The sequence below is a fragment of the Pelecanus crispus genome, chromosome 10, assembly GCF_030463565.1.
Source record: "Pelecanus crispus isolate bPelCri1 chromosome 10, bPelCri1.pri, whole genome shotgun sequence".
In the NCBI taxonomy this organism is placed as follows: domain Eukaryota; kingdom Metazoa; phylum Chordata; class Aves; order Pelecaniformes; family Pelecanidae; genus Pelecanus; species Pelecanus crispus.
In genome coordinates, this window is record NC_134652.1 from 7,461,438 (window position 1) to 7,473,549 (window position 12,112).

The window sequence follows — 12,112 nt, forward strand, 5'->3', positions numbered from 1 at the left end:
GGGTACTAACGTCAGAATTTAAATATTTAATGTCATTTGTATCGTTACATCAAAAGGTACATCTGGCTTGCACAGTAAATTTAAAAAGATTAATGCAATCAAAATGACTGGTATGGATTTGCAGCTAAAATTTTTAAAGGCGCTGCTTTCATTATTTTACAGTATTTGGATATTTACAGAGGCGGCTTAAATTTCTTTATCGTTTCTGTGTATATATACATATGTATATACACACATATGTAAGTAATGAGAAGATGTTATCAAAATCTTTCCGCTGGTTACTGAAGAACACTGCGTTCTGTACTGTTATTGCGCAGTTGGCGTCTTTTCTGTTATTGCTGGTATTTTTACACAGTTTTGCATCATGAATGCTATTCATTCCTGCTCTTGAATTGGCACGTATATGAAAAGGCATTAATTAGTGTTCTCTTGCAGTTCATCTTTTGTGGTTATACTTTGTCAACAGGATGTCTACTCGTGTCCTTTTGGCTACTCTGTCAATTCCTATAACTCCTGAGAGAACTGATATTGCTCGCCTTCTGGATATGGATGGCATCATTGTTGAGAAACAGCGACGTCTGGCAACCCTGTTGGGTCTTCAGGCCCCACCTACACGTGGCAGTCTCATTAATGATATGGTAGGTAGTGGTGCTCAGATGAGCAGCTTTGAAACATCGAGTCCTCTTTGGGGCTGTTTTCCTTCTGTGCTTAGTTATGGGACAGCAGTTTAGAAGTTAAAAGAGTTGTGTGGTTAATTATATGACTTACGGTATAGTGTTAAAATTTCAGATTCACAAGAAGGACTGTTTGGAAATGGCACCAATAACGGGAGGCCTGAATGCTTGTGTGCACTAAAGAGTCAGATTCAATATTGTCCTTTATGTCACCCAAGCAACGAGTGTTGTTTTGAAACTGAGGGGTCTGAAAAGGCTTGTGAGCTAGAACTTTGGGTTTTTTTCCCTACTCTCAGGTGTGTAATTAACTGAACCAAATGTTTATTTTTCTGTTTTAAATGTATTTTGGATAAGCATGGGTCAGATATCAGATACTTAGGTCCTTACAGCCCACTGATTATGAAAAGTTCCTTGTGTTTAATTTGAAGGGAGGCTAGATTTATCCATCTTCAGACCTTTCTGGATATTCATAAACAAATTAGGCATTCAACCATAGTTAGGTGTTTTCAGAGGACGTTTGAGTTTCTTGCAGTCATTTGCATGCAGGCCTAAAACTTACATTCAAGGTTCATTTTACAATTTGCATTAATTCGTCTTCTGGTACCTCTCCAGTTTGCCTTAAAACCACAATTTAAAGCTTAAGAAGTTTACTCACAAACTGAGATGTGTGGTTTTAGTTTGGATGTGGGCCTACATCGGTGTAGTAGGACTTGTGTCTTAGAAATGGCTAATAAGTTTGAGGGTGGTACTGTAGTCTAAATATTTATCTTGTTTATATGTTTTATGTCTACTTTTCCATTTTTAAATACAGTTAAGTGATGTAGCGTAGGGTTATTGTCACTGCAATTAAGAATGCTGTAATAAACAAGTAGTCTCCTATATTAAAAGGTACATGTGGTCCTATTTAACTTCTTGAACATAAAATTCTTAAAGCATAACTTTTTGTTAATATTGTATTTATTTTGAGATCTTTGTATTTTTTTGTTGATTGTAGGTAAGGTTCAACGTAGTGCAATATGTTGTTCCGGAAGTGAAAGAACTTTACAATTGGCTTGAAGTAGACTTTCACCCACTCAAGTTATGTAGCCGTGTCAGCAAGGTAGGTTTTGTAGTTCTGTGTGTACAGTAATTGGTCTTGATTAATAGTCTGTTACTTGAATAATGATTTGTGGTAAAAACCAACTAGCTTTTTCTGTTGCCAGAATTTTCAATGGTAGGCTTTATTTGGTCCAATTCCATTACAATGACATGTACGTAACATCGGATATACATAGTACACTGGATTATTGAAATAGAATGAAAATTCATTCAGGTCTCTAGGGTGCTGTTCAGAGGGTCACTACAGAGGTGCAGAGTTTGGGGAACGAATCAGAAGGTCTTGTTGGTGGAGATGATACCGAGTTAAATTTCGTTTAAAGATGCAGAAATGAGAAAACTGTGTGTGCGCACATGTGCATATGTGTGCAAGTGGGTTGTGTGGGAAGTGGAAAAATATACTAATGACTTTTTACTATTAAAATGCAGAGTATTGGGAGGTAAAATAATGTGAGAGCTGTTGATTAAGTTAATGTGAATTCTGCAATTGATGAAGCACATCATGTTCTTTTTCTTTAATAGTGGGAACAAAGATATTTGAGGTGCTAAAAAGAACTTGAAGGTAAATTAGCAGTGTGGTAAATGTTGCCAGTACTGTCAGTCGCCTTCATACAAAAAATGTTAACTATCCATTATAAATAAAAGTTTTCTGATCAAAAGATACCCTTCACTAAAACAATGTAGTATCTGGACAAAAGTGCTGTTGTTTCATGAGCTGTAAACTGGAAATATTTTAAGAACCGTGCTTTGTACTTTAATGTTGAAGTTTTTAAGGGTTGATGCAGATAGAGTAACTTTTCAGAATTTTGATAGGTTCTGAACTGGGTGAAAGACCAAGCTGAAAAGGAACCTGAGCTGCAGCTGTATGTTCCCCACCTGCAAAACAATACCATACTTCGCCTTCTGCAGCAGGTATGAGTAAAGAAAATGTATGTTCATAAGTATACGTAAGTTAGGAAATGCTTTGGAAGAACGTCAAGTTGGAAACCTCCATGCTGAAGTAAATGTTTTCCATCAAATAGAAGACCATTGTGATTTTTGAATACTTTTTTCCAGTCTGTAACCTGTATCTTCAGGTTTGTGCATCACTTAGGGACAGCTGTAGTAGCTAACTTCATAGTGGTTGCATACAGTGGTGTAACCTCTTGCCTAGATTTTCTTCCTTACGGATCTATGATGTCTTACGTAAGGTAATTTGTTTCTTAAAACTTTTTTTGGGGGTAAGCTCTGGGTGGGTTATTTCGGTTTTGGGGTCTTTTTGTGTCTAGGTGTTTTATAAAATGCACATTTCATTGACCTGCTTTCCTTACAAGTGACGAGCAGTGTTATTTCTGATGTGCTAAAGAAATAGTTGAAGGCTAATTAGCAGCATAGCTGTATGTAGTTACTGCTGCCAGTCTCCTTCATACAAAGAAGCCGTTCAGGAATGGCATTTAATCTTAGGTTAAGTTTGAATACAGTACAGAAATAAAATCCTGAAAGGGTATTTGTAATTGTATTAATATGTATAAGTTCATTTATTGACAATTTAAGTTAGCTTTAAAGCCCGTACAACAACTTTTATTTCTGATCTCTTTTTAATGAGGAAGAATACCTGATGTTTCTGTTCACATACAGGTGGCCCAGATTTATCAAAGCATTGAATTTGCTCGTCTGGCTAGCCTAGTTCCTTTTGTTGATGCTTTCCAGCTGGAACGTAGTATTGTTGATGCAGCCAGACATTGTGACTTACAAGTAAGTGCTGTAAAAAGATTTCTGTAAAATGAGTGTGGATTCATGTGTATTACATTGGATGAAAACTAACTGGTTGATGTTGAAACCAAGGAAGACAATGGATTCTTGATAGATGGAGATAAACTAGAGTAAATGATGTGTGTGACAGTATATTAAGAACTGATGATTATTTGCATTCTGGTGTGTATTTTTTATTTAGGTCAACAACCATTAACATAAGTCCAGTAGAAGTAAAATTTGAAATAAAATGTGCTGAAACTTGCCCTGTGAGCCCCAGTCATTTAGTCCAGAATATCCTGAAGCCACTCTAACAAACAGGGATGCGAATTTCTGACTCTGCTGAATTTGTTGTGCAAGACGCGCTAGCAGTTGCTGATGTTGGGTTTTGTCTAACCAAGCGATTGAAGTAAAACACCAATGTCTGAGATGTTTCAGCTGCTGTTGAAGATTGCATTGTTGGTAAAGTTGTCTGTATTGAATGAACGACAGCCTGTAATGAAATGTTTAAGCTAGTCATGAGATACAAGTAGTTGTTAGTTGAGATCCCTTAGTAATTATCCATTTAGGTTTTTAGTTGAGATTGCTTGGTAATTATCCATTTAGGTTTTTAGATAAAGTTAAGTTAATGCATTTAAGTTAACACACAACTTTAGATTATATTTTAGATGTGTTGAAATTGTCTGCATTAAGGTCAGGATTCTTGTTTTGTGTATTGCTAATGTGGAGGAAGAGGCAAGAATGATTTGTCTTGCAGTGCTCATTTCATAGGATGATTAAAAGTTCAGCCTCTGCTAGTGATTTTTTTTTTTTTTAAATCATGGAAATTAAACAAAATTTTATTCAGAGTGCTATTTTTCTTCTACTAATTTGGCATTTCTGGTATAGCTAAAACTTTTTTTTTAAAAAAAAGTATTTTCTGCTTAGAGCTTTTGTTGACTCATTGGTCACAGGCAGAGCAACAGAGAAATTATTTAAAAGTAATAAATAATACAAGCCTTTTCTTTCTTTCTTTCTTTCTTTCTTTTTTTTTTTTTTTAAAAAGGTTCGCCTTGATCATACTACCCGGACACTGAGTTTTGGCTCGGATTTGAATTACAGTACTAGAGAAGATGCTCCACTAGGCCCTCAACTACAAAGCATGCCTTCTGAGCAAATTAGAAATCAATTGACTGCTATGTCCTCAGCTCTGGCTAAGGCTCTTGCAGTCATTAAGCCTCCTCACTTACTGGTAAGTCATTTTAAGCCTTCTGAAAATCTTGACAAACCCAAACAATGTTGTGTGATGCTTATCTGTTGTCCTTACGCAGCCTTTTGTTATTTTTTTGCTTAGCTGATCAACTGCTTATTCCAGTAATCTATTTGCAGTGCAGTGGTAATCAGTATTGCTACTGCTGTCCCCTCCCTTCAGAACAAATAATGGATACTTGAGGTGTTAATATATACACGTAGTGTAGCATTAATGTATTTATTAATGACAAAGTATCCTTCTGCATCTGTTACATACTCACCTGTTCTAATAGATCTAAATTCTCCAATTTAGCAAGACAACCTTATTTGAAGTTGTGAGATCATACTTGAATATTACACCAAGGAGTTACTTGGTTTACCTTTTCTTGACTTAGGAAAGGCACTGAGCTATCTAATGACTAATTTAACATGACATTGCAAGGGTTTGAGTAGGGGGCGATTGTTGCTTTTGTACATTTGTTTATTTTCAGAAGTGTGTTGCTCTGTTTTTCAGAGCATTGTGGTAACGATCTCTGATCTGATTTGACAGTAATGATGGGCTGCATTTATATACTTGTGGATTAAGTAGAAACAAGCTAATAACTTTATTTCAAAGCTTTGTATTTCAAAGAATGTATTTTCTCACATTAGATGTACTTTTTAATTTCATTTTTTTTCAGCCTGGTGGTAGTCAGCTATTTGTGCTTGTGAAGAAGAAGAAGTCATTCTTAAATGCACTCAACTAGTTAGTGCTTAGCCATAACTAAAATCATGTCAAAATGTACACAAGAGGCCTGAATTTAAATTGCCAGTCTTGCATATATCAGGTTTAGGATATACTAAATAATAACTTACCCATAGATGGGACTGCAGAGCTAGGATTTGTTTAAAATTTTGCATGCGTTTTTGAAAATCCAAGAGCCTGCTTTCTTCTTCCTGGAGAAACTGCTGTTGTGAAGAACCTGGAATGTAACTTCATAGTGGAATCTAAAAACATGAACAAAAGATCCCACAACTCAAGAACTGACCTGTCCTTGTCACTCCCTGTCCTCCTCGCTGGGGCTGTTGGCTTCAAGGTTGGACTCACCGATGAGCTCACATTTCAGGTTCTCCAGAGCCCTTTGGAGCAAGGTGTAAATCACTCTCGGATTTCCAGCATGCTTTGGTTGTGGCAAGCTAAACCTTCACTTCTCTTAAAAGAGCAGTGGTAATTTTTTCTTTTGCTTTATATTTATGAAAGATTTCGTAGCAAACATACCAAATAATTTTTCCGTATGGAATAAAGGCTGATAGCAGGATGGCCATGTTAGAATCTTTATCCGGGTTGAAATACTAAGTAATATTCTTAAAATATAAACACACAAAGTAGGACTGTATCTTGACACGTAATGCTAGCTTACTTATGTTAGCTTGAACATATATTAGCTGTTTCATAGCTTTTAAGATAAAAATACTTCCATGTAGGTTTTCCCCTAAGAAGATTCTTTTAGTGATTGGTGTTAGACAGATGGATTGGTGGTTTGAAAGAAAAAAACATGCTTTATCTGTACATTCATAGATAGAAATGACAAATAGTCTTATACTTGACATGTTAGTACAATTAGCTGAATAAGACATAAATTCTAGTAATTACACTTGTAAAATTCGAGTACCGTATCAAGGTTAATATCGATCTGTGTGGTTAGAGAAGCTGCAGAACAAGTTGATATCCTTTTTTCCTTTGCTATTCAGATCAAAACTTTTCACTTTTTTCAGGTGCTTAAAAACTTAATTTCTGTCAAATTTGTTGTAATTCACAAAATAGTTAAATTCATCAAAAACTTTTCATTTTTGTGTTTCTGGCACCTCTGTTTATCTTTAAGTGCTTGCAAATCTGCAACAAAGTGTGGATGTTTCAGTGTTTTTGTTGAATGCCCTAGAAGTGACGGATTACTAAAAATACCTCTGAGCTAGCTCACGTTTCAAGAGCAGCATGACTGAGGGGGTGTAGCAGGCTGATTGGGCTGCAGTGTTTTGCTGCTTGCTGGACTGATTAAAATGGGCAGCTCCCTGAGCTGGCACAATTATACCTCTTCATGTGTACAGCATGAATCCCTGCGAAGAGCTGTATAGGTACTCTGGAGGAGGATGGGGCGGGGGTGAGAAGGCTGCTTAAAGAATCGTCTTATATGCTAGTGTCTAGAAGTCTAGTGCTTTTTTATAATTTCATTAGAATTGTTTTATGTACAATGTTTATACCTAAATTGTTGACTCATCTTTTTTTTTTTATCATCCCCCCAGATAGTGCTTTGTGTCAATTAGGCTATTTTTCTCTTATGTTAGTGTGTTTGGAAAAACCAACACTTTAAAAACAAGGGAGCTTTGGTGAAGTACAGTACATGTGATAGTATACTTGCTCACTCATGCGGAGACAAACAAGGTTGACGCCCTACCCTTTTCAGTTAGAGTCTTAAATATCACTAGCGTACAGGTGAGCAATAGTTTTGGACAGAAAAAAGGATGAAAATATCATACCTAAGATGTGTTGTAGAATATTGTCTGATACAGACAATATTCTTCCATTTGCATGTGGTTCTAGTCAGTTGATACTACCTTGTTTTGCCACTTGGATGAGTGATTAGATTTGCCATTACAGTTGTATTTCCATGCAGTTGGCAAGTTTGGAGAATAAAACTAACCTTGAGTTTTCTTTGAGAAGCATTTGTTATGCTTTCTGCCTTTTTAAAGAGGTGCTGCTTACATCATTGTCTTATCCTTAATTTAAATTCAGCAAGAGAAGGAAGAACAACATCAGCTGGCAGTTACTGCCTTCCTGAAAAATTCCAGGAAGGAGCATCAGCGTATTCTTGCACGTCGTCAAACGATAGAGGAAAGAAAAGAGCGCCTTGAAAGTTTAAACATTCAGCGTGAAAAAGAAGAACTGGAACAACGTGAAGCTGAATTACAAAAAGTCCGCAAAGCTGAAGAAGAGAGACTGCGCCAGGAAGCAAAGGAAAGAGAGAAGGAGCGTATCCTGCAAGAGCATGAACAAATCAAAAAGAAGACTGTTCGTGAGCGCTTGGAGCAGATTAAGAAGACTGAACTGGGAGCCAAAGCATTTAAAGATATTGATATTGAGGTAGACAATTTATTATTGAAGTTTTCTGGGCTTTTTTTTATCCTTTTGGTTACATTGCTAGGCTGCCCGAATTTCATGTTCTTTACTAGTTGTATACTGTAACTGGTCTTATAAGCAGTCTCTCTTAAAAATGAGACGGACAGTTTGACACTGAAATACTTAATTTGCTCAACAGCATAAGTAAACCTTAATATTGAGTTTGGATAGGACCTTTCTGTACCTGGAGGAATTAAATCCAGCTAGTTTCCCCCTCTGCCTTGTTGTTAAACAATATCTGAAATACAGAATAAACCTTCAGATCCCATTTTGTAGTACCTGGACTGTGTCTCAGTTTAAAGGATTTGTATCTTGATTTTTGAGAGCTTGAAAAATAAAATACAAGTTATCCAGAAGAGAGGAGAAGAAACTTGAGACTGTTTCTGAAGCAAATTACTTTAAAAGTTAAGAGGAAAACTGCAGAGAAGCTTAAATAAATAAATAAACAAACAACATCTATAACAGAAAAAATGTTTGCTTTATTTTGTATTGATAACTTTACTTGGTTGTAGGATCTTGAAGAATTGGATCCTGACTTCATTATGGCTAAACAAGTTGAACAGCTTGAAAAAGAAAAGAAGGAACTTCAGGAACGTCTGAAGAATCAGGAGAAAAAGGTACAAAGTAGGAAGGGTACAAAACCATGTCTATACAACACTTTAGTGATTGTGAATTCCTGTATTGATACATATTTATGTATATACACGCAGACCCATGTGTATAATATTGGTGTTGAAAATGTTATTGTATGAAACTAACAAAAGGTAAATGTGTTAAAAACAACTGAGTTGCTAGTATCAGTGCACAAATCTGTTCTAATTAGTGGAGTTGATTTGAAAAAGGACCCTTTAAGCTGTACGTGAACTGAGTCTTAGTTGGGAAGACTTGTAATTGGAGAATGTTCAGGGAAGATTAAGTGTTCACAGAAGGTGAGGCCATTACAGAGAAGCTAAATTTACTTAGTTGTATTAGTCCTCAGTGAAGCAGAGGAAATTCCACTTCTAGAGGCCTTCTAGATGGCAGAATAGTATCTTCCTGAAACTTGGGTGACTATAAAAGTGTGAGGAACGTGTTGTTGTAGTAAATAGAAATATATAGCTAGGCAAGGTGAAACTCAGCCAGGACTTCCAACAGTATTTAAGAATGAAATGGAGGTTATATGATACAGTTGGTAATTCAAGTCACTTAAAACTGGCTTGATACTAGAAAGTGGCAAGTTGCTTAAAAAGGTTCCAATGAGGATCTTTTATGCTGCAAGCCTGTAAGTCTGAGCAAAGTAGTAGAAAATGTAGCAGTAGAATTTGTCGTCATCTGGGTAAATATGATCTACCCAGAAATGTCAGCACAGTTTCTATAAAAGAATTGTAAGCTTGGGCTTCCTATTGGAGTTCTCTGAAGCTGTCAAAACAAACACATGAGTAAGGGTGATCTGGTTAGTGTAACTAAGTTGGATTTTCCAAAAAAGCTTTGTAAAAAGTTCTTCACCAAAGAAAACTTAGCAGCTGTGGGATAAAAGGAAGAGTCTTTGAATGATGTTCAGTTTAGATGTAAAATATTTTATGTAGGGAAAGTGGAAAAAAAAAAAATGCCCCAATCTTTAGCTTTACATATTAAATCACGGACTCCAAACTTAACATTCTTAGTCAGCAGTGAGAACTTCGTGGTTCTGCATCTTGAGCACTGTGTGCAGTTCTAGTCTCTTTATCTCAAACAGGATGCAGTTGAACTGGAAGTTTGAGAGGAGGCCAACAAGAATTATCAATGATGTGAATTGGCTTCTGTGTAAGAAATGTCTATGTAAATTAGTACCCCTATGTCTGAAAGACTTCTGGAGAGAGGGTGTGGTGGCAGTTTATAACAGCATACCTGTTGCAACAGCTGATGACAGGGAGCAGTTCTTGTACTGAGTGCAAGGGATAGTGAACTAGGAAGCATCAAACAAAGCTAGGCGGAGCTGTGTTCAGAACTATTTGTAGGTAGAAGGTGGGTCTTCGTGCTGTGAGCCATAGGCACACAGGAGTTCTTTCCAGAGTATGTTGTTGTATATGAAAAGCTTCTTTGAGTTCAAAAGGACAAGAGGAGAAATCCACCAATCCCTACTAAATCAGGAAATCCTGGGAGCTGAAAATTGATGATGCTGAGAGAGTATTTTATATATGCCTGCCTCTATTCTTGCATCCTTGCCTAGGAGTACACTTAGTTGCCAGAGGTAGGTTTTTGGTTAGGTGGACCTTTGATGTGGTCCAATGTAGTTGCTCTTATGTAACAATAATAGATCAGATATATTGGAGAAGCCTTCAGATACTGGGGTTTTCTCTGGGGGATGCTGAAGATTGAGTCTTCCAGATTTGGTCTTTGTGTTATGACATGCTAAAGGTGTGTTATCTTTATTTAGATTGACTATTTTGAAAGAGCGAAGCGCTTAGAAGAAATTCCTTTAATAAAGACTGCATATGAGGAGCAAAGGGTGCATGATATGGAGCTGTGGGAGCAACAGGAAGAAGAAAGGGTAAGAATTTTTTGTTCAGGTGATAAAATCCATTAGCAATGAATGGAAAATAGTGGGTTTTCACTGTCTTTTTTTCCCAGCTCCATTCAAGGGAAGAAGAGAAAAAGTTGGTATGAAGAATAAAGTGTTAACTTTGCAATTTTTTTGTGCTAGTGGACAGCAGTTTCTTCTGGCTTGGATCTGAAAGAGGAAAAAATTTCTCTTTCTAGTAGCTGAGGTAGATTGAATACAAATATACAGTAAGATTTTACTTTGTAATACTTTTTATATTACCTATTTTTAGATCACCACTTTGCAGTTGGAGCGTGAGAAAGCCCTTGAGCATAAGAACAGGCTGTCAAGGATGTTGGAGGATAGAGATTTATTTGAAGCCAGGCTCAAAGCATCACGACGAACAGTTTACGAGGTACGTGAGATACGGTATTGTAACAAAATACTACCCTAAAGTGAGGAACTAAACTCATGACTCATGATTCTTCATGAAAACTAGAAACAAATTAATATCTAGAATGGCTCAGAATGATGGAATTGTTTTTCTGCTTTGACTAAAAAGAAAAAAAAAACCCAAAACAAAAAAAAACCCCCAAAACCCAAACTTGCACCCATTCTTAGGTATTATCACTTACAATTTTTGACAACTTGTGGAATAGCGTGTATGGAAAATAGTTGTCTAAAAGATAGTTAAAATATTTATTTCAGTACAGCTATTAGTAAGAGATCATTGGGTAGCATATGAGCAGCCAGCTGTATCTGTACAAGTACTTGGACTTACTGTGGTGATGGAATAATACTGACAATAATATTGAAGCTGAGAAGTAGACATGAATAAGTGTCTATTGCTTTTTTAATCATTTTGTTTGAATCTGGAGATTATTTTGATAGTCCAAGTATTTGGTACTTCCAAGTTATGTTTTATGTTTGCAAAACTTAATAGCAAATTAGAGCATGAGAACAGGGAAAGAACTGTGCGTTTGTTCCTTGCTCTACATTTTTAAAGTTCTACGTTTGCTGAGGCTGTTTGTAGCTTTGATTATTTGGCTATGTTGCGGTGAGTATGGGTTTAAAAAAAAAAAGGCAAAATATGTATTTTAACATGTGAAGTAACTGCATATGATTCTTTGCAACATTATAGATAATTTTAGGTAACGTATTTACTTCCCTGAAAAAGCAGATGAAGGACTAAAATTGTGCATGCTGATTGTCTTCTAAGTATATTCCCTTATGTGAAATTTATTGCAGAAAAGGTTGAAATGGCAAACAGGTAGTTGTTTTTCAGTGGAGCAAAGTTAATACGTTGCAGTTGGTTTGTGCTTCTGTGCAGGATTCTTTAGCAATTTGTGTAACTGTCTAGCTCTTAAACATTACAGTTCTGGTGGTTTCATGTGTATTCTTTGTATTTCAGGATAAACTCAAGCAGTTCCAGGAGCGGTTAGCAGAAGAGAGACGTAATCGTTTGGAGGAACGCAAGAAACAACGCAAAGAGGAGAGACGCATTACTTATTACAGAGAGAAGGAGGAAGAAGAGCAAAGATTACGAGAAGAACAGCTGCTTAAAGGTATAACTGAGAACATGATTATTTTATCTTTTGCATCCTTGACCTGTTCCAGATGTGTACGCAGCTAAATTCTGGTTTCCCTGTTTCACTATATTGGAGGAAATCTCTTCATGTTCAGTCAGCGGTGAAGACTGTGTTTGTTGCTATTAGACACTGTATCTTT

General features: G+C 36.4%; 1 protein-coding gene and 2 non-coding genes across 3 annotated transcripts in view; all 3 read left to right on the forward strand.

The window, feature by feature from the left end:
* EIF3A (eukaryotic translation initiation factor 3 subunit A) overlaps window positions 1-12,112 on the forward strand; it is a 36,043-nt gene that overhangs the window by 11,091 nt on the left and 12,840 nt on the right. The window contains exons 7-16 of the mRNA XM_075717370.1: window positions 467-638; window positions 1,669-1,773; window positions 2,583-2,681; window positions 3,387-3,503; window positions 4,546-4,731; window positions 7,501-7,848; window positions 8,397-8,501; window positions 10,280-10,393; window positions 10,677-10,799; window positions 11,796-11,949. Of these exons, the coding sequence (XP_075573485.1) occupies window positions 467-638; window positions 1,669-1,773; window positions 2,583-2,681; window positions 3,387-3,503; window positions 4,546-4,731; window positions 7,501-7,848; window positions 8,397-8,501; window positions 10,280-10,393; window positions 10,677-10,799; window positions 11,796-11,949 (1,523 nt within the window). The remainder of the gene's footprint in view (window positions 1-466; window positions 639-1,668; window positions 1,774-2,582; window positions 2,682-3,386; window positions 3,504-4,545; window positions 4,732-7,500; window positions 7,849-8,396; window positions 8,502-10,279; window positions 10,394-10,676; window positions 10,800-11,795; window positions 11,950-12,112) is intronic.
* Window positions 2,263-2,386, forward strand: LOC142594500 (small nucleolar RNA SNORA19). Its single transcript, XR_012831452.1, has one exon. It is a non-coding gene; the product is annotated as a small nucleolar RNA SNORA19 (small nucleolar RNA).
* LOC142594499 (small nucleolar RNA SNORA19) lies at window positions 3,050-3,182 on the forward strand. The gene has a single exon (XR_012831451.1). It is a non-coding gene; the product is annotated as a small nucleolar RNA SNORA19 (small nucleolar RNA).